This window comes from Lampetra fluviatilis, chromosome 28 (genome assembly GCF_964198595.1).
Source record: "Lampetra fluviatilis chromosome 28, kcLamFluv1.1, whole genome shotgun sequence".
NCBI lineage: Eukaryota > Metazoa > Chordata > Hyperoartia > Petromyzontiformes > Petromyzontidae > Lampetra > Lampetra fluviatilis.
In genome coordinates this window covers 12977077-12997992 of record NC_136302.1, presented here as the reverse complement: position 1 = coordinate 12997992, position 20916 = coordinate 12977077, and the positions used below count along the sequence as shown (strand labels likewise).

Sequence of the window (20916 nt, the reverse complement as noted above, 5' to 3'; positions counted from 1 at the left end):
CGGCGTTGCTCAAGTTGGGCGGGCCCTCGGGGACCTCGCCATGCGTCGTCACGTTTCAGGGATTCTGTCACAGTCTTCATTTGGCTTGAGAGTCATTGTCATCCGCCGTCACCACGGGGAAACCGTCTCCTCATTGACTGCTCATTGAATCCTGGTCCATTGGCTTGGGGTGCACAATGGTCGGGCGCTTGGTGAAAATCTGGTCATGAAAAAATATGCACAGGGCAGAGCAATTAGTGAGATCAATTTCTGTTATTTTTGCATCTTCAATGAACAAAGCGTAGTTTTTCACGTGCAAACTTGAAACTGCTCCACATACAAACCAGATATTAGATAGCGCATTGGACAGATTAAAAGAAAAAAGAAAATCCCCAATACCGTTGTTACTTAATTGGGATTACACACAGCAGCGACATCGCCCCCGACTGCACAAACTTAGCAGTACCCTCCTGAAAAAGAGTCTTGAGGCTCAGTGAGGATTTCCTGGGTAAACAAACATAATAATAACATAACATAATATTGAAGACACAACTGTTTGCTAGTTAATGAGTTCTTGGTTTAACTGGACAAGGAAAATGTACAAACATCTTACAGGCATGACCTCGCTTAGCATTCAAGAAACGCTCATGGAATCAGCACTAACAGAAGTCATTATATAATTGCATATATTTCGCGATGCATTCCCAACGGTGTTATTTCTTTCGTATGAGCAATATATGAGGACTTAATTGAGGCATGTGCATTCTACTGTACTTGTCCTACAAGGCAGTGGTGGGGGAGCTGCTTTTAGGTGGAGCCAGAGACTATCCCAGTCTCGTCAGTTCTCACCTGACCAGACAAAATAGTTTTTTTCAATGTGATCTTGTGAATACGAATCGTTATAATCGAATCACGGGGGCTGGGGTCTGATTGCATCAGAGCGCAAGTCGCTCTCATTGGCTGAGCGTATAAGAGGGGGGGAGGGGCATATTTTCTCATTCTCACTCATTAGAGCTTTTGAGATTATTTCGTTTTATTTTTGTGAGTCAAAATGTTCTCCAGGATAAAGTGTGCTATAACGAATAGGCGTTCCACAGGGTCGAGCAAAGTGCTGTCTGCCTATACTTTTGTAATGGCAAGATGCTACTTTCAGACCACATTGCAGTGTGAGGAAACCATAAAATGATAACAAGACATAGTAGCCAAGAGGTTTGACTTAGGCTGTATGTGAAGACCAAGTGGCAACATTCATATTTTGTTTTGTGTGCTTATACCTGGACACAAATATTGCTAACGATATATCACACAGTGATGTGAAATACAACACAGTTACAATTTAATTTAGATTCATACAAAATCTAAATGCAACTGTATTACAAGACACTGCACAGCAACAATAAATATGCATTTATTTTAAGAGTGAAAGAGGCACTCGTTTATAGACAGAGAGGTTTTGAGCCCGGACTTGAACAAGGGCAGGAAGTCAACAGCAAGGACGTCTGGGGGCGAAGGGAGATCCAGACTATGGGGCAGCAGAGGAGACTTCCCACTGAGCAAAGGTTGACTGGAAGCCTTTGACAGAAAGCCTTTTATTGGACCCTGCATTTCAACATCCACATCTGCATTGAACAAGTAATTCTCCTCCAGATTATTTTGTCTGTGTGTGAATGTGCTTACCTTGGAGCTTATATCGATGTTATCGAGTTTAGTTTTCAAGCCTTTAAGAGTAATGCCCGGTACATTTCCTTGCAGAGTTGATTCGTTCATTGATGACAGCCCTAGAAAGGATTTTTCCAAATTAAACTTAAGGAGTAGTTTTAAATGACCAGTGCACAACATGATAATGACGCGAAATGTAATTTCAACACACGGAGTAGAAATCAGGAAAACATGTGAGCTACATGTGTTGTGAATTAGAGTAATACTTACAGGGTATATAGCTTCCTCTTGACGAAGATCGCAGGATGCTGTGTCTGGAATGAAGATAAAAAGCAAAATAATCACATCACTTGAAATTTCAACTGCACCTATTTTTCAAGCAAATTTAACTATTTAATGCATATCTTAGGAACGAATGCCACCGATTTCATCAGAAAATAATCTGTGTAACATGCATTCGTATTTCCATCATTAAATCTGACAGTAAAACTCTGCTCGTGGATGAGTGTATATGCCCATATACCCTGTAGACTTGATAAAGACGGTGCATATTCAGTGGAAAATGTGTGTGGGTTCTTACTTGTCATCAAAGAGTGAGCTATTCTTCTTCTTGTAGAGACAGAAGGCCAGCAGCCCCAGCAGCAGCAGCAGCAATCCTCCCAGCACTCCAAACAGCACGCCAAAGAACACTCCACGGCTCACTCCGGTCACATCATTCTCACAGAACTGCCCGTTGAAGTTTGCAGGACATCTGTCAAAGGAACACAACAACAAATCAACGGTGTTGCTTAATTTAATACGTAGGATTTCACGACCAATATATATATTAAAATACTGTACATTGCGGGAGTAACTGATAAACTAGCCAGATGTTTGGAAAAACAAAACATCCGAGTCAGATTTGGCACCGTACACAAAATAATATCTGGTACAAAAGATGTATTACCGAAGCTATCAACAGGAGGTGTGTACTGGATTCATTGCACGTTTGGCAATGCTATGTTGGGCAGTCAGGACGAATGATCAGCACGAGACTACAAGAACACCAAATAAATATTAAATACTCCCAAATACAACTATCGGCAGAGGCAGAACACGCGTGCCAACAAGGACGGTCAATTGATTTTGATAATGTTGAAGTTCTGTGCAAAACTAGTTACTACTGGCCAAGGCTAATTAGAGAATTTATCGAAATTGAGAGAAATAAAAATAATTTTAACCGTTCAGATAGCTACAGGCTTGGTGCTGCTTGGAAGCGAATCATCAAGTAATACATTGTTTAAATGCATGCCTAAACAGGTCACCATACTTCAATAGGGATTACCATTGAACAATAGTGCACACAATTGACAGGAAGTACAAGAGCAATGGATTTGCGTAATGCACATGCATAATTTACGTTGATTCCCATACAAATTACCTTATTGGCATTGGATACCGATAGTCATTTATATGCATTCATTGATCCCTCCCCCCAATTCGCGCAAGAAGCTGCTCATAAGTGTTGTCATCACATCTACCCCTCTATTTAAGGAAAAAAACAGGAGGATTTCTCTACAAATCTAGCTGTCGCCTGATGAAGCTAGTTGTAATTACTGGCAAAACATCGTCCTCAGATTGTAAATGTTGTGGCTTTGCTCACCAACAAACACGTGTGCTGTACTAGTAACGATTTGGCATGTTCTGTTTACGTGACAACCCTTACTAATTGGCTGTGTCGGGTGGTGGCGGGTTTAACGACACATTTATATATTTAAATGATCTAACCCCAAAACCTCTATTATGGATCCCTATTATCTAGCTCAATTCAATAAAGGTGCCAGAAATGCATCTGCATTACCATCTATTGTGCTCGATGTTGCTGGATACTTTGCATTATGAACCTTCAGCCCAGCATTCAACAACGTATTCACTTAAAATGTGCACAATTCCATCGCAAATTCCAATCCGAATGGACGCGCGTCTGAGAAGACGTCTACCGAGGATATGGAGCGATGAGATCGGTTGGTGTGTAGATGGATCATTGCATTGCAGCAAAGAAATGGGGAGGTCTCCATCCAGCAGTGGATTGATTATGGCTGATGATGCTGAATTCCATAACTCACGTGCACTGGACTCCAGCTGCCAGGTGCTGGCAGGTGCCACCGTTTTTGCAGTAGTTGGTGTTGTTGCACGGGGACTTGCAGATGACCCCCTGTGCGCTGTCGAAGACGACGACATAGCCATTCAATTCTGTGTCGCAGCTGTAGTAGTTGAGGAGTACGTCTTTGGGAACTGTAGCAACGTAGAGGAGGGAGGGACAGGTTAATACAAGGAGACGTGTTGGCTGCACTCATGATGAGTAGGGCTTCAGACAGAACATGATTGTAAAGGTTTTAAAAAGTAAAATTGGACAACCTAAAAATACAGAATTTCATGTTGTGGTCAATGATAAAATAACTTCACTCTCTAGTAACATACACTTCTGAAGTGATGTCACCCAATGAAACTCACCCACTAAGTCTTCCACCAGATTATCAAGGTAGATGACGTCAGTTGATCGCTTTCTTTTGTTGAAACTGTTTCTTATTGTTTGCGTGAGCGAGTTGTCGTAGAACATTATGACATCCTTGGTGGAGGTGTAGTTGTACTTGGCTGTCATCTCTGTTAACAACACCTTGTTGCCTTGGTCACTGCAGATATGAATAATACACACAATCCCTTTACAGGCGTTGTATGATACAGAGATTCACATAGCAATTGTGGTATAAACCTTTAGCATGTTACAAGCTTTAGTATTTAAATGTAGAAATAGCATCAAATGAATATGCACCTCCAGCATGTGGTTGCCACTCAAATACAAGTCAAAGTGAGTTCATGCTCAAACAAGCATTAAGGCAGTACTCAACTGCAGTTTACAGTCCTCTGCCCGTGTAGATATTTCACATTCCTATGACAGCGACGAGTATATCCATCGGATAATCACTGTTGACTTCCCCACAAAGTGGTACTAATTGTATCGACCCCGGAAGGATGATGGTCTAAGTTAACTTCTAACCAGGATTTGAACTCGCAATCTTTAGATTGTGAGCCACTTGCCCTCCCGGTGAGCCAGCTGGTGGGGTAGTGATGACACCGTGTACTGAACTACATTTATTCCTGTGGGTTCTACAACAACAACACAAGAGCCATTCTGCCAGCCACTAGTAACTCTTACAATGTGATCATGCTCAAGTATATACACAACGTCTCTTGCCAAGTAACGATACTGTTGGTAGTGCAGCACATCCCGAATTTGAGATCACAAGATTCAGACGTGAAAAAATGAGGGTCCACCATCCCATCCAATGGGAGGTCAAGAGTGGCTGTGGCGTCTTAGGGAAACACTGGTCCCCAACAGTGAGCCTTACAACTCTACTGAGCTGTGTAGATCTTTTCCAGAAGCGACCTGGCCACAAATTATAGCTCAACGAAGTGGTTTATCACGTGGAAATTCATAGCAGCCAAATACTCGAAACGCTTGTTTTGTAAATGTGGAGGAAAAAACGGAGGACCCGGACAAAAATCCACGCATCCACGGAGAGAATGTGCAGACTCCAAATATAGAGCGGGAGTCAGGATCGGGTCGAACTCAAGACCCCGCATACCAGGCGAGGAAGCCAATATCTCACCACCGTGGCGCCCATCAGGACTATAAATACATATGAGCACTGCTTAATGCTAATTTGAGTACAGGTATTCAGATTTTGTCAAATAAATTTGTGTTACTTACAGAAATCTTTTCAAGCTGATATCATAGAATAAAGAAATACTTGACAGCCTGTCTTTAACCTGTTGAGAGAGGCATCAATTGTGGTGTTAAATGCATATTTTATGCATACATGAACAATACAAACACGCAGTTTACCTCATGATGACTTAGATGACCAACACGTGAACCATTACCATAAGTGTTAAATTACATACCCTGACAACATAGCACCTTATCGAAGTCTACAGCAGTCATTGTATGGCGAGACTGATAACATAGGAATGTGTAATTTTCACCCCTTAGTTTCATAAACATTAAAATTAGTGGAGCCCTGAAGCTCATTTGAGCAAGGGGACACTGTGAAATAAGCTAAATACATAGAAAATTGTTTAAATTGTATATACGTATAAATATATATTAACTCAACAAATGCCTGTTTTAGGATGTAGTGCATTCCAGTCTAGCAACACATTCCAGCAGCAAACGGTCAAGTAGAAGTCACGCTGACAATAGTGAAAACAAATCTAAGATTACATTTTTAATCCGATGTTATTAATCCATACGAAAGAAGAAAAAGAAGATCGTTCGTGGACAACTCCAACTTCCCAATGCAGAACTAGTTTATCCATTGAATAAACGATCATGAAGTCCCCCGCATACGAGCCCCAACAAGTCCCCCACATACGAGCCCCAACAAGTCCCCCACATACGAGCCCCAACAAGTCCCCCACATACGAGCCCCAACAAGTCCCCCACGTACGAGCCCCAACAAGTCCCCCACGTACGAGCCCAAACAAGTCCCCCACGTACGAGCCCAAACAAGTCCCCCACGTACGAGCCCCAACAAGTCCCCCACATACGAGCCCCAACAAGTCCCCCACATACGAGCCCCAACAAGTCCCCCACGTACGAGCCCCAACAAGTCCCCCACATACGAGCCCCAACAAGTCCCCCACGTACGAGCCCAAACAAGTCCCCCACATACGAGCCCCAACAAATCCCCCACATACGGGCCCCAACAAGTCCCCCACATACGAGCCCCAACAAGTCCCCCACATACGAGCCCCAACAAGTCCCCCACATACGAGCCCCAACAAGTCCCCCACGTACGAGCCCAAACAAGTCCCCCACATACGAGCCCCAACAAGTCCCCCACATACGAGCATCAACAAGTCCCCTACATACGAGCATCAACAAGTCCCCCACATACGAGCCCAAACAAGTCCCCTACATACGAGCATCAACAAGTCCCCCACATACGAGCCCCAACAAGTCCCCCACATACGAGCCCAAACAAGTCCCCTACATACGAGCATCAACAAGTCCCCCACATACGAGCCCAAACAAGTCCCCCACATACGAGCCCAAACAAGTCCCCCACATACGAGCATCAACAAGTCCCCCACATACGAGCCCAAACAAGTCCCCCACATACGAGCCCCAACAAGTCCCCCACATACGAGCCCCAACAAGTCCCCCACATACGAGCCCCAACAAGTCCCCCACATACGAGCATCAACAAGTCCCCCACATACGATCCCCAACAAGTCCCCCACATACGAGCCCCAACAAGTCCCCCACATACGAGCCCAAACAAGTCCCCCACGTACGAGCCCCAACAAGTCCCCCACATACGAGCCCAAACAAGTCCCCCACATACGAGCCCCAACAAGTCCCCCACGTACGAGCCCCAACAAGTCCCCCACATACGAGCTCCAACAAGTCCCCCACATACGAGCATCAACAAGTCCCCCACATACGAGCCCCAACAAGTCCCCCACATACGAGCCCCAACAAGTCCCCCACATACGAGCCCAAACAAGTCCCCCACGTACGAGCCCCAACAAGTCCCACACATACGAGCCCAAACAAGTCCCCCACATACGAGCCCAAACAAGTCCCCCACGTACGAGCCCCAACAAGTCCCCCACATACGAGCCCAAACAAGTCCCCCACATACGAGCCCCAACAAGTCCCCCACATACGAGCCCCAACAAGTCCCCCACATACGAGCCCCAACAAGTCCCCCACATACGAGCCCCAACAAGTCCCCCACATACGAGCCCAAACAAGTCCCCCACGTACGAGCATCAACAAGTCCCCCACATACGAGCCCCAACAAGTCCCCCACATACGAGCCCCAACAAGTCCCCCACATACGAGCATCAACAAGTCCCCCACATACGAGCCCCAACAAGTCCCCCACATACGAGCCCCAACAAGTCCCCCACATACGAGCCCAAACAAGTCCCCCACGTACGAGCCCCAACAAGTCCCCCACATACGAGCCCAAACAAGTCCCCCACATACGAGCCCAAACAAGTCCCCCACGTACGAGCCCCAACAAGTCCCCCACATACGAGCCCAAACAAGTCCCCCACATACGAGCCCCAACAAGTCCCCCACATACGAGCCCCAACAAGTCCCCCACGTACGAGCCCAAACAAGTCCCCCACGTACGAGCCCCAACAAGTCCCCCACATACGAGCCCAAACAAGTCCCCCACATACGAGCCCAAACAAGTCCCCCACATACGAGCCCCAACAAGTCCCCCACATACGAGCCCCAACAAGTCCCCCACGTACGAGCCCCAACAAGTCCCCCACGTACGAGCCCAAACAAGTCCCCCACATACGAGCCCCAACAAGTCCCCCACATACGAGCATCAACAAGTCCCCCACATACGAGCCCCAACAAGTCCCCCACATACGAGCCCAAACAAGTCCCCTACATACGAGCATCAACAAGTCCCCCACATACGAGCCCCAACAAGTCCCCCACGTACGAGCCCAAACAAGTCCCCCACATACGAGCATCAACAAGTCCCCCACATACGAGCCCCAACAAGTCCCCCACGTACGAGCCCCAACAAGTCCCCCACATACGAGCCCCAACAAGTCCCCCACATACGAGCCCCAACAAGTCCCCCACGTCCGAGAGCTCCAGAGAAGGCCGTCCTCACGTTGGTGACCCACCACTTACAGCTCCGATGTAGCTATCTCTGCGCGTCACGTATTCCGGATTGGCGCTGTCCGTTAAATAGCTGTCGTACGTCTCGCCCTGAAAGGTGAAGTTCAGCCGGTAGATTGCATTCAATCCTGCACGGAAAGAAACACAACCACTCAAGCACAGATCCACTGCTCATCCACAACACCCTCGTTACTGCTGACCGCAGCACTTGGCTCAGCGCACAGCGGTGTACAAGGCAGTGTCAGCTAAAAATCAAAGGGATGCCGCCGATACAGCTGCTCAATCAATTGCCATACACGATAAGGAAATTAATGAATTAGATGCTTAAATACCTGGCACCTCAAATCGCCTAACACACAAATCACAAAAAATACAAAACATCCCCACGCATCACCCCATGCACAATAGAGGAGTGACACGTATGTATGTTAAACTTCTTTTGCACCGTACGTAGCCAACTGTGCAAATCGGAAGTGAGGGACGAACTCACTCACACTGGGGGAGCGACTCACCCATTCATACCAAAGAGCGACTCACTCACAATGGGGAGCGACTCAACTCACATCGAGGGAGCGACTCACTCACCCACTCACATCGGGGGAGTTTAACATACATACTCACTCACTACTCACACTGGGGGAGCAACAGCCTCCAAGAGCTCAAGCATCATCCAAATCACCATAAGCATGACTACCAGGCCTAGTAGTGAAGAGAAAACGTGGCTCTGTGCTGCTGCTGCTGTCACGGTGGTGTCTGTGCCCCGTGGAGATGTAGAATGTGGACTCACCTGTGACTTTTAACTTCGCCTGAAAGATCTCCTTGCCGTTCTGGCAGTTGTCTCCCCTGTAGCTGTCTCCACAAGCGCACTGCTGCTTGCACGTGGTCGTGTTGAGGCTGCACGTGCCGTGTTTATTGCAGTAGCTCTCGGGGCAGTTCGAGTCGGGGCAAACTAGACTGCAGCTGCCATCTGTTCCAGATAAAATTACGGTTGTTATAAACACGAGGGTCACTGCATTACAGTAAACACGTATTGCCAAGTTTCTTAATGAAATGTAAATAACGCTCTATGTAATCAGGAACGCCTCACATCCACTCAATATTGTTTTATTGGTGGGTGCTGCATAGGGATATTTGGCCAATGTCTTAATGTTTTGCATGACAGAGAAGTAGTTGAGAAATTACGGTTAGCTACGCACGGTGCGAAAGAAGTCCAATCTACATACATACAACAAACACATTTCTGTGATTGAGCAAGGGTTTAGGAACATGAGGGGGGAAAAAGAGGATGGGGAGGGAGTTCCAAAGTCGAGCAATGTGAGGAAAAGACATGTTGTATCCTACAATGCTATAGGATGCAACATTTATGATAGAGTATGGATGAGAGGAAACTAACTGGTAGAATGCACCTTTGACATGGGTAGGAGGTATGAATTCGTGACGCTCATGGGAACAACGATTGTGGTCGTGGCAACAAAGGGGTGACAACCGACTGAATGGCGGTGAGAGAGTGGCTGGAATTTATCAATGAGCACAGCTTCATTGGTCTGCCCAGATGATTAATGTTGGATTCCATTGAGCACAGTCAGGTAGGAACTAGGGAGTTCCATCACAAACGTGACAACAGTATTCCACCTTGGCCAGATCTGCGATTTGTACAGTAGTGGCTGACGAGAGATGAACCAGGCTTTTGAGCTTCATCGTGCTTCCGGAGCCTAATATGTACCGTACCTGTTCCACAATGTCATATACAGTGATTGTACGAGGTATAATCACGACTCCAATATGGAGAAAAGTAACACTGTCAGACGTGTTTGGATAACCCGTTACTGCAGGTAGTGACTAGCTTTTACTTCAGTTGAAAGTGACCAGGTTCTTGTCAACCCGACTCAAGGATTGGTTTGAAGTCAGTGGTGACTGACAGTGATGGCACAGCACAGTGAACAGCTGCGTCTGTTACTACCTGGTTGTGATTTTAATACATCAAACCGAATAATTCTGAGTACATTTGGTTCATTCATTTCATATCCATCGTACCAATGGAGTGCGATCCACATCAAACCATTTGTGGGGACAGGCCTGCACATGGTCAGTAACGGTGCTTAAATCATCAGCGGGTTGTCGTGTTTGATGGAATTAAAGCATCTCCGACTAGCATGGTTGGTTGTGTATGGCGCGAAAGAAGTTCAACATACATACGTACAAAGCATATGCGTATGCCCTCACTCTTATGAGCATGTGAGCATATCATGTGAGGTGTACCATTATTATTTATTCAACTCAACCAAACTCACCTGCTGGGTGAGTGAATACGGCTGGAGTCCGATGTGCCAGTGTGTGCCAGTGTGTACCGTGCGCTGGAATACACCGAAGGGCCTCACCTGACACGCCCAGCTTACAGTTGCACTTGAAACTGCCGAGTGTATTCACGCAGAGCTGGCTGCTGCTGCAGATGTTTGGCTGCTCGGCACACTCGTCGATGTCCAAGCAGGTGGGAGGGTTTCTGTAGCCGGGGAAGCAGCTGCAGTTGAAGGATCCTGGGCTGTTGGTGCAGCTTCCATGACCACCGCAAGGGGACGTGACGTTGCACTCATCAATGTCTGGCGAAATACAGAGAGAAAAGACCCGGGGTCACATTCGGTTACTTAAAGATCCAACACCACTCCTGCACATTCGTGGATATCAGAGACCTGGCCACAAGCCACGTGAACTGCTGGACTCGTAATTGAGATCAACGATCATTGATTTTAAAGTCAACCCCATAACAAGTGTTTCATGATTCGTACGTGAAGATGTCCTTCAAAATAAATTTCTGCACCTATTTATTACAGTCAGTGTCAATTTATTATGAATCTGATATATGTGCAAATCTATATCAGCGGAAAGCGAGAATAAGATAATTTATTTTGCCAAAATCTTCAGCCGATATGGTAACCCAGAGCGCGTCACAGCACATCTCATCTCATACATTCAAAAGGGCACCTCCAGTGGTAGCGGTCAATGTGGGCATAAGGTGACTGAGCACCTGGCCTGCAAACAGGCATTTGCCTGCCAGTAGGGTGCCACGTTTGCTGCGTGGAATCCAAATTGAGTCATTTGCAGGTCATTTTTTTAATTTGGCCAATTTGGCCCATGACGTTGGCACACGATGTCATACTCATTTCGAATTATGTCAGGGGAACTTTAACATCCACTGTGAAGCAGATGGTGCATGTAGCATTTTATAGTTAATAAGCACACCGCAGTATTAACCAGGGCGGCCGCGGGGCTCGAGCCGCAAACCTCTGCAACAAGCGGTGAATGCGCACCCGCTGGACACGTCACAAGGCCGACGTGATGTTGCTTACCCAGACAGGACCTCCCGTTGCCGCTGTACCCGACAGGACAAGGTCCGCACGTGAAGTTCAGCGATGGCGCGGGTAGGTCCGTGCAGGTCACCCCGGAGAAACACGGGCTCTTCCCGCAGGCGTCGTAGTCCTGGTCACAGTAGGTTCCAACGTAGCCGCTCGAGCACAGGCAGCTCGCAACCTACACCCACGGGCGCGCAGAGAGGCCACATCCATTGGGAACATGTTGATATACCACCGACGTGCAAGGGCTGGTTGGAAATGGGAGAATGTTTTTTTCCATCGTTTCAGTTGTCTGTCTGCCTCCTCTCGGAAACATGAATGTGGTTTCTCATTTTTATGTAATTGTATTTGTTTCTATTCATGAAAATATTTCACCTGGGTAATCATCACTTGGGGTCGAACATCTCATTCGCAAGGCGATCCCCGGGTGTCGATTGTCCCATACACAGCACACGCGTAAAAACGCGAGTACACACACTTATTCTAAATCTAGCACGCGTGAGAATATCAACACCCATCCTCGAGGTCCTATGGCACCTGAAACGATGCCGAGTCGTTGGAGCTGCTGAGCAGCGGCTGCGAGAAGTTGCAAGCGGCGTTCCGGCTGCAGTTGCACACGGTGAGCGAGAGCGCCACCCGCGATGAACTCCCTCCGTCCGAGGCCACCAGCCACACCAACGCCTCCCGCGTGGAGCTGGGCCGCCACCCCACCGAGCCGTTGGCTGGGGGAGAGCGACCGCACGTGGAGGGTGAGAGTGGTCAGGGCGATCGTTTAGCTGCTGTCTGTCCCTCACGCACGGCAGCGGCAGGGTTCTGATTGCAGTACGCATGCACTGGCAATTGTGCCCACGTAGGGCTTCCTTTAAATTAATATATGAACACCTTATATTTACACAATGTATAGACACTGATAGGTATATGTCGGTTTTAATTTAACGACTGCCCCAACTGCAAAGAAAACATCTATATCAACAAGTAATTTCATTAACCACGGCCATTCCATTGCCTGATGAAGGCCTTCACCTGCCATTGCCACCTCACACAGCTCTGCAATGCCACAATCCCATTCACTACTGCGCTTGCACTGATCTCATTGCTCCATCTCTGTGGTGGTCTCTTTCTCACGTCCATCACCAGTCTTATCTCTTGGCCATCGTCCCTCCTAGCCATGATGGGTCCTGCTCAACCCACTTATTTTTCTGAACATTAAATATGATGTATTTAATTTGTATTTGGCCCCTGATCTGTTTGTTCCAATTCCTGTCTCTTAGTGTCTTCCTGAGCATACACCCCTCCGCACGTATTTATGCAACTATCAGCTTTTTGTTTCATTTTCTTAGTCAGTTTTCATCTTTATGATTCATATGTCATAGCCGGTAACAGGCAATGGTGATTACACAAAAGAAGACATGCATCATGGCTGGGAAGCAGTTACCCAGAAAACAGTTCCGACTCTTCCTGCCACGAAGGTTTGTCTAACACACAGTGGATAAACGTTTTATGACAATGATATATTTACCGTAAATTGTGAAGTCTGAAGAATTCGGAGTGATCGTAAGGGTGATGGGGTCTGACTCGGGATCCACGACCGTGATCTGTAGAATCGTCGACTCATTCAACCGCGCTTGAACCTCGGTACTTCCGTTGATAGTTGGCGGCTTGTTGCCTGTTTAGTAGAGGATGGAGCGTGATGAAGAGCAGTATTTTTATGGGGAGCTAGACATGACATACAACGCATGTCTGATGTGTTAGACAATACATTTTTACTTTAGTGCAACATTTTATTGGGTTTGAACGTTTGACAGTGAGAGTGTTGTCTCAAGAATGGACTATATAAATACGTGCAGTAAAAATGTTTATCAGTACAAATGTTGTAATTACGTGCACGTTTAATGTAAATATCATGGGACAATGACGTCGCTCAGTGGTAGCGCGTTCACTGCTTGTTGCAGAGGTTCACGGTTCGATTCCAACAGGCCACCCTGGTTATTAATACAGTGGCATAAACCATAAAAGGCAAGTTGTCTGCTGCACAGTGAATGTTTAAGATCCCCGCATGTCAATCAACCATTATGTGCCGGCGTCATGGTTCAAATTTACCAAATGACTAAAATTGGATTACAAATAGCAATCATCTCCACCCTACTGGCAGACCAACGCCGGTTTGTAGACCAGGTGGTCAGTGATCTTCTGCCCACAGGAACAGCTGCCACTTGGGGGTGCCCTTACAAAAATTGGAGATGAGATGCAAGCCACTTATGGCGTGTAAGGTGCTCTGAGACGCTGCGGTGTGAAGGGTGCTCCATCAAAAACAAATCGCTGCGATCAGATCACAAGGCCACTGATGGATTGTGCTGTTTTCATCGAAAGCTGCCCTCATGCTCACGTTGTGTTGCAGGATTCCCTGTCAGTTGCGAGTACTGCAGCCGTACCTTGGAGGCCTGGCCTGGGGAAGCAGCTGTAATTCCCTTCATTGTTGCGACAGTTTTCGGTGGCGTTGTTGCAGATGGACGTGTTCTCCGCACACTCATCGATGTCCCGGCAGGTGGGAGGGTCTCTGTAGCCGGGAAAGCAGCTGCAGTTGAAGGATCCTGGGCTGTTGGTGCAGCTTCCATGACCACCGCAAGGGGACGTGACGTTGCACTCATCAATGTCTGGCGAAATACATAGAGAAAAGACCCGGGGTCACATTCGGTTACTTAAAGATCCAACACCACTCCTGCACATTCATGGATATCAGAGGCCAGGCCACAAGGGACTTCTCTGCGGACTTACCAAGACAATTCTCCCCATCGCCAGTGTAGCCCGCAGGGCAGGGACCACATTTGTAGCCCAAAGACGGAGGGGGCAGGTCTGTGCAGTCGATGCCCGGGTAGCAGGGGTTGGTCGTACAGGCATTCAAGTTTTCGTTGCAGAACTGCCCAGTGTAGCCGGCCGAGCAGTTGCAGCCGGCGACCTGACATGTGGACATGAAAAAGAAAGCGTGGCCTGAGTAACGGGACTGTGTGCACCTCCACACACACACAGTTCATCTTCTTGGTTTTTTCGGTAAAGTCACGTAGAAGGGAAGTAATAAAATAATAAAAATAAAACATAATAAAATTAAACAATTCTCACGACGTTTCGGCCACAACGCATTGTTGTGGCCGAAATTGTTTAATTTTATTATGTTTTATTTTTATTATTTTATTACTTCCCTTCTACGTGACTTTACCGAAAAAACCAAGAAGATGAATCCCTGCAGTCACGAAAGCTTTAAATCGAAACACACACAGTTGATACACACACACTGCTTATTATATTAAGACTGATACACTGTATGCTATTTGTGTTTCTCTGTGACGGAAAATGCCAAAGTACTGTAATTGTAGAATACTGTATTCAAGCATCGACCTAAGTAGAGCAAGGGCTCTGTTAGCCGGCATCCGTGGGTTAATCAAACACGCCGGTTATAATCTGAGAGTTATACTTATGATTCACCACGTGTTTCCGAGTAAGTACAACTTTTCAAGAAATTAACTAAACTTAGATTCTAACAATGGCATAATAAATAATAAACTCTCTTACAGATGTACCCACCGGTCAGTTGTGGCGCATTCTAAGTTGATAAGTTGACTGTGGAGAAGTAGTGGGGCCTTTTAGAGTACTGTACACTATACAGTAACATAGCGTACAGTGGTACAGTACACAGTGGTACAGTCTGTACAGTTCTGTATGAACAGACAGTCGCAAGAGCCGTCATTTGGCAGCGTCGCAAAGCTCCCGTGAGCAACAGCGCATCTCTGAGAAGCGCACGGCAAGATGCCGGATGGTTGTCGGGAATTTTTACGGTTGCCTGAAGGAAGATTGATATTCTCGTCTGTGACAGATGCCGGTTAATAGAGCATTCTGGATGGTAAAGTGCCGGATAAGAGAGGTTTTGCCGTAGTTTCAACAGCGGTCATTTAAGAAACTAACAAGTCACCGCTAGTCATAACTCAATCAGACCGCGCCGACTGCTGTAAAACAGGGGAGGTTTGTTTAAAAAAGTACAAGTTCTCACTTGGAAGGTGGACTGGTTCTGTTGCTCGCTGTACATTGGCTCCGAGAACAGGCAGGTGCTGTTGGCGCTGCAGTTGCATAGCGCGAGGTTGAGTGGCATTAGCGTCGGGGTCAGGGTGCCGTCTGGGGCCCTATTGCCGTCCGAAGCCACGACAGAAGCGAACACCGCTTGCGAAGAGGTGGGCAGCCACACCACCACGCCGTCCGCTGCGGAGAGACGGCCGTGTTAACGCGATACACCGCAGCGGCTGAAACGTCTTCTCCAACCTGTAGGTTGCAATGACTGACAGCTGGGTGGAGGGACGTTCCATGAATTGACATCTGGGTGGAGAGTTGGCACGGTTGTTTGCACATTGCGCTGTAAACCAGGCGACCCAATTACCGGCAGCGGAGAGTGATATCTGGACTGGTCCAACCTGCTCTGCCCAGCATGTTGAACTATGGTCAGAGACACCCACTCCTCTCTCACGTTATGGTTCAAGATCCCTAGTACGGATGTGGTGTTGCAAGGCAAGGAGGGGGGTTGTGGTGGGATGGGGAAGAGGGAGCCTGTGCCCTGGACCTGCGCTTCGGCAGTGGATTTAGGGGGATTATAATGTATTGTTATTATTTCGCTGTTTACTTGGAAAGCCTCACTTGAGTCTCAAGACTCGGTTTCAAGAGGATCCTGGCAAGTTTTGGCAGTCTGGGGCAATGTTACTGCTGTGTGTAATCCCAATTAAGTAATATGCAGGACATTTTTTAGCTTGCGGATGTTTGGCCAAAATAAGTTAAGCTTTGTTAATGAAATCATACCATGATGGTATTTATAATTTGTCCTAGAAATGGTAAGTGCCCTCATTTATGAGGAATTTTAAGAACTATGTATATGTAAAGCTAGCCATTGTGGAACATAAATACAGAAAGCTGAAACATGATTTGGATTGAGGAATAGTTAGGGTATTATTTCAAATTATTAGGACATTAAAACATACTGCGGTTGGTACTAATCGTATTTATTTGATGCATTATATTTAATCTTCAAGGTTGGTGATATGCGTTTACTGTACGTCATTGTAATTAAAATGTTCCATTAAACATATAAGTTAAAACCAGGAGAGCGCCCACGGCAGAAGCGGTCTCTCTCTCATGGGAACTCTTGAGGCAGGATTCACACATTGGCAGTTTCCATTTAATCCGAGTTTTGGCGAAAACGTGCCGATGTGTCCATCACGAAAATTGGGGTAAATCACCACGGTGAAGTGTTTTGACAGTTTTGTCACGATCTGAATCTGATCCAATAATGTGTGAACTCTCCTGAAATATCAAGCATTTAAGGTTGTATGTCCGTGAGCGTCTCCTCAATGGAACATCCAGTAGACCATGGCTGACACTCGGGCAGCTCTGGGGTGGGACGAGCACGACCAAATGTCCATTTGGCCCACCCAAGACCACTTTCTTTAGCGGTATAATATACCGCTAAGGAAAGATGACTGCCATGGCGGCCGCCTCGTACATCCGAGAGGAGCTGGAGCCGAGACTATGGCATAACACAGGGCTACGTTCAGTCCCTTGGATACCTGTGATATTTATATCTGGAGATGTTGAGGAGATGGAGAGGGTGATGTTGTCTCCGTCTAGATCCGTGATGTTGAACTTGATTGTCTTGGCCTCCTTCAAGCGCGTCTCAAGCACAGGACTGCCGGTAATATTGGGTAGGGAGTTACCTGTTCATCATAAAAAAAAAATACAGATTAAGTAAATACTAGAAAGATGCTTGTCAATACATATGATGTACCAATGTATGAATATGGGAAAAGCAGGAGAATTTTTGTCGTTAAAAGGTCAAGTAGACGAGGGGGGGGGGAACTGGCGAAAGACATTGATATCAGATGCAGAGGAGACTGTCAATTATAGGCAGAGGAGAATATGATGTTCTACAGCCTGGACTTTAAATAAGCAACAGAGTTAGCTGTGTGCACAGCCAAAGGGAAGGTAAATCAAGAAGAGCAGGTCATGTTTCAAGCAGTCACCCTGGTTTTTGTAACAGAACTTAAAGTGCACAAAGCTGGGATTCTTACGGACAACTGTGTTAATCTTCTCGAACGTTGAGTTGGCCTTCTTGGATTCAAGGGCGAAGAGTATGTCTCCTGTGCTCAGGGCATCGAATATGCAAGCATCACTGCCATTGCAGAGAGCTGTGATTTCCTTTGTTTTGGTTGCATTTTCTTGTAAAAGATCATCAAAGAATCTTGGCACGAAGGTGTTGTTGTTGAATATTAACCAGCTCTCACTGCCATTGTAGCTGAACAGTGAACTCTCGTTTGTTATTTTCCCTGGGGAACATGTGAGAAGATATTTAGCTCAATGAAACGGACATTGTACAACTGCGATAAGTTAGGCATGTAACACGTGCAATGTGTTAGATATGTCGGGTTTTATTTCTCATGGATTAATTTCTAAGGCACCTCAATTCTTAACCCCCCAATTCCTACCATCTCCCCCAACAAGGAGGGCAGGCAAATGTTTTCCAGAGCCCAGCACTGGAAAGCTCTGGCTAAAATTAAGCCCTTATTATATGTGCATATTTACTACCTTTACATGTCTTTTTAATTAGAGCCTTGCATATCCTCATTGAAGCATAACACTCAAATACGGTAAGAAATGTGTTATTACTGTAATAAATGATTTGTGAATTAGCATACATATTTTTTACTTACAGGATTGTCCAAATTCAAAAAATATTCTGTCATCCTTCGGAGGTTTGTCTCCATTGAATGGCAAAATGGTGCCATTTCTTGCTGTAAAGTCATCTGTCTTGTTTCCATTGAATACTCCTATAAATGTCATAAAAAACAGATACGAAAACAAATTAAGAAGCCTGAAATACGAGGACAGTACTCTCAGATGTAAATCACCAGAGGCAAAAGCAAGTGAGCACGTTTTCTTCTCCAGTCAGTAACCCTCATCACACGTTGTCAGTGGCTGGCCTACCTGCCTGTGACACGAATGTGTCACTGCGTCATGTAAGGATTCTTAATAGCTATAATAATAATTGAATACATTTGAAATGTGTGCCTTTCTTACAGTGCAAGGCTATCACAGAGGCGCAGTGTTTTACAGACAAGGGTTGTAGTAGTTTCACAGTAGGGGGTGCGATGTTGCTATGTGTGATGCCAATTGAATAATTTAAAGGTATTTTTTTTACTTTGCAAATTTGAACCATGGCACAAGCACATAATGGCCTCATTTCAAATTATGTCACGGAATATTTAACATTCACCGTAAAGCTGATATGTCGTATTTTTATAGTTAATACCCCTAAAGTAATATCCAGGGTTGCCTGTCTGGTTCAAACCCAGAACCTCTGCAAATAGTAGCAAACGCACGATCGGATCACCATCTCTGACTTATTAACATGGCTATTCCGGCCTTTGCTGCTAATGCCATTAATGGTTGCCTTGTGCAGAATTAACAATCACTGATGGCAAAATCCTGACAATGGAAGTGGAGACATGCAATAATTTGTTACATTTCACTCAATCTTTATAGCTGTGTGTACATACATTTGATGTTATAAGCATATCGTCTGTATTGTCTGGTTGAGATGCTTTATTTTGGGAAGCCAAAGTCTGGTTACACTTTAGGAGACAATAAAGAATAAGGCTGACTTACAGAAAACCTTACCATCTGATTGGACATGACCACTCGCGATGAGGATCTTTTGGATGTGAGTGGGTTGTGACAGAGTCTGCCCGGATATCGGGTAAGTTAGCTCACCGAGCAGCCCCTGGGTGTTGTTGCGCATCTTCTCTGGCAGGGAGATGAGGAACTGCAGGGCCCCCATTATGGCCGTCACCGTCACGGACGCGCCAGACTTAAACGATACCACGGTGCTCCCGTTGTTCAACATCACCGTGGTCCCATTTATTGTGGTGGCATTTTCTGCAGGGGTTAAAAACAATTCCGGTGTTTCGATTGTACAATGGTGAGCATTTAGAGCAATACTGTTGTGGTATGAATATCATGTTAGTTTAAACATATTAAATATGGAGTGCTTGGCACAATTATGTTGACCTATTCATGATGCCCTATGTTTGATTCCCAGCCATGGCTAACATCAGTGATGAGTGATATCTGTAATGGTCCTGGGCCCTCTTTCACCAACCCGCACTAACCAGCGTGGTGAAGTGTGGCCAAACAACGGCCATTACCGACGTGGCGTGGGGAGGCATTCACCCAAAATTGGGCAGTGAATTATAATTTTATTCATTATGTACTAAGCAGCTAAAATAACTGGTAAATGGATGCCCAAGCCAGGGAGGAGGTATGAAGTGTAGGAGGCCACATTCAGAGAATCTCATCAGCTTGCAGTGGTGCACTAGGCCTGGATAAAGGTTGACCACTGTTTGAAACACAACCTTAAGAAGTTGTATATCTCGTCATTTCCATCATTGTACTTAATTGAAGAGTGGCAAACATTAGTACGTCTTGTGTGGATCGAGGCCGTTAATTCAGCTGATGCATTATGGAATTTACCTGAAACATTGAATTGATATCCTTCAATGTAAAGCAAGGTTGTGTTCTCCTGATCCAGTTTCAACTCCACCTGTTGAGTAAAAACATGGGTATGTTACAAATCTGTGACCTGCCCCATTAGTATTCCATTGCGCTGCAAGTGGTAAGCAAAGAGTTGTTTCCTTGACAATATTACATTTTAAAACACAATGTAAATTGATTGAAGCTCTAATGTTGTTTACAGGATTATAGCTATGGCTGGGGAAATCTGTAAATAAAACCCCTAGATTAGCATCGTTTCTGTAAAATGAGTGAGAAAAATCGACACCTTTATTGATGGGTTTATAGTTTTATTGGATGGCATAGCTCAATGGTAGCATGTTCACCATTTACTGCAGAGGTTTGCGGTTCGAACCAAGCAGGTCGCCCTGATAATTACTGTGTGTGTATTAACCATTAAATACGTTCAGTCTGCTTCATAATGGCCGTTGAAGATTCCCTAATGCCATTTAAATAAAAATACGTATGGTGTGCCATTTGCCAAAATCGAATCATTACCTGCAAATTCCTCATTTTGGATTGGACATCACAGCAAGCATCGCCCCCTATAGGCAGACTATTGCCTGATTGCAGGCGAGGTGCAGCTGCCACTGGGGGTGCCCTTTCAACCGTTTGATATGAAATGTGATGTAA

The 20916-nt window shown here is 45.9% G+C and overlaps 1 protein-coding gene and 1 long non-coding RNA gene across 2 annotated transcripts; both read right to left on the bottom strand.

Annotated features, from left to right (window-relative positions):
• Positions 1-1710: 1710 nt before the first annotated feature.
• On the bottom strand, positions 1711-2331 carry LOC144942820 (uncharacterized). Its single transcript, XR_013639417.1, has 3 exons — positions 2219-2331; positions 1909-1952; positions 1711-1757 (listed from the first exon to the last, which is right to left on the bottom strand). It is a non-coding gene; the product is annotated as an uncharacterized LOC144942820 (long non-coding RNA).
• Positions 2332-3739: 1408 nt separating this feature from the next.
• On the bottom strand, positions 3740-19618 carry LOC144942673 (uncharacterized). Its single transcript, XM_078869472.1, has 13 exons — positions 19486-19618; positions 17286-17432; positions 15728-15933; positions 14461-14641; positions 14118-14339; positions 12223-12407; positions 11683-11863; positions 10717-10935; positions 9126-9305; positions 8351-8466; positions 5390-5448; positions 4132-4310; positions 3740-3912 (listed from the first exon to the last, which is right to left on the bottom strand). The coding sequence occupies exons 1-13, from the start codon at positions 19616-19618 to the stop codon at positions 3740-3742; spliced, it is 2181 nt and encodes a 726-aa protein (XP_078725598.1).
• Positions 19619-20916: the final 1298 nt, after the last annotated feature.

Bases quoted from the DNA above. Each gene is read 5' to 3' on its own strand.
- LOC144942673 (XM_078869472.1), bottom strand. From the start codon at position 19,618: ATGTTGAACAACGGGAGCACCGTGGTATCGTTTAAGTCTGGCGCGTCC. The intron at 11,864-12,222 runs GTGCCATAGGAC...CCGTGGGTGTAG, and splicing joins ACGACTCGGCATCGTTTCAG to GTTGCGAGCTGCCTGTGCTC. The intron at 4,311-5,389 runs GTAAGTAACACA...TCATATCTGCAG, and splicing joins ATCAGCTTGAAAAGATTTCT to TGACCAAGGCAACAAGGTGT.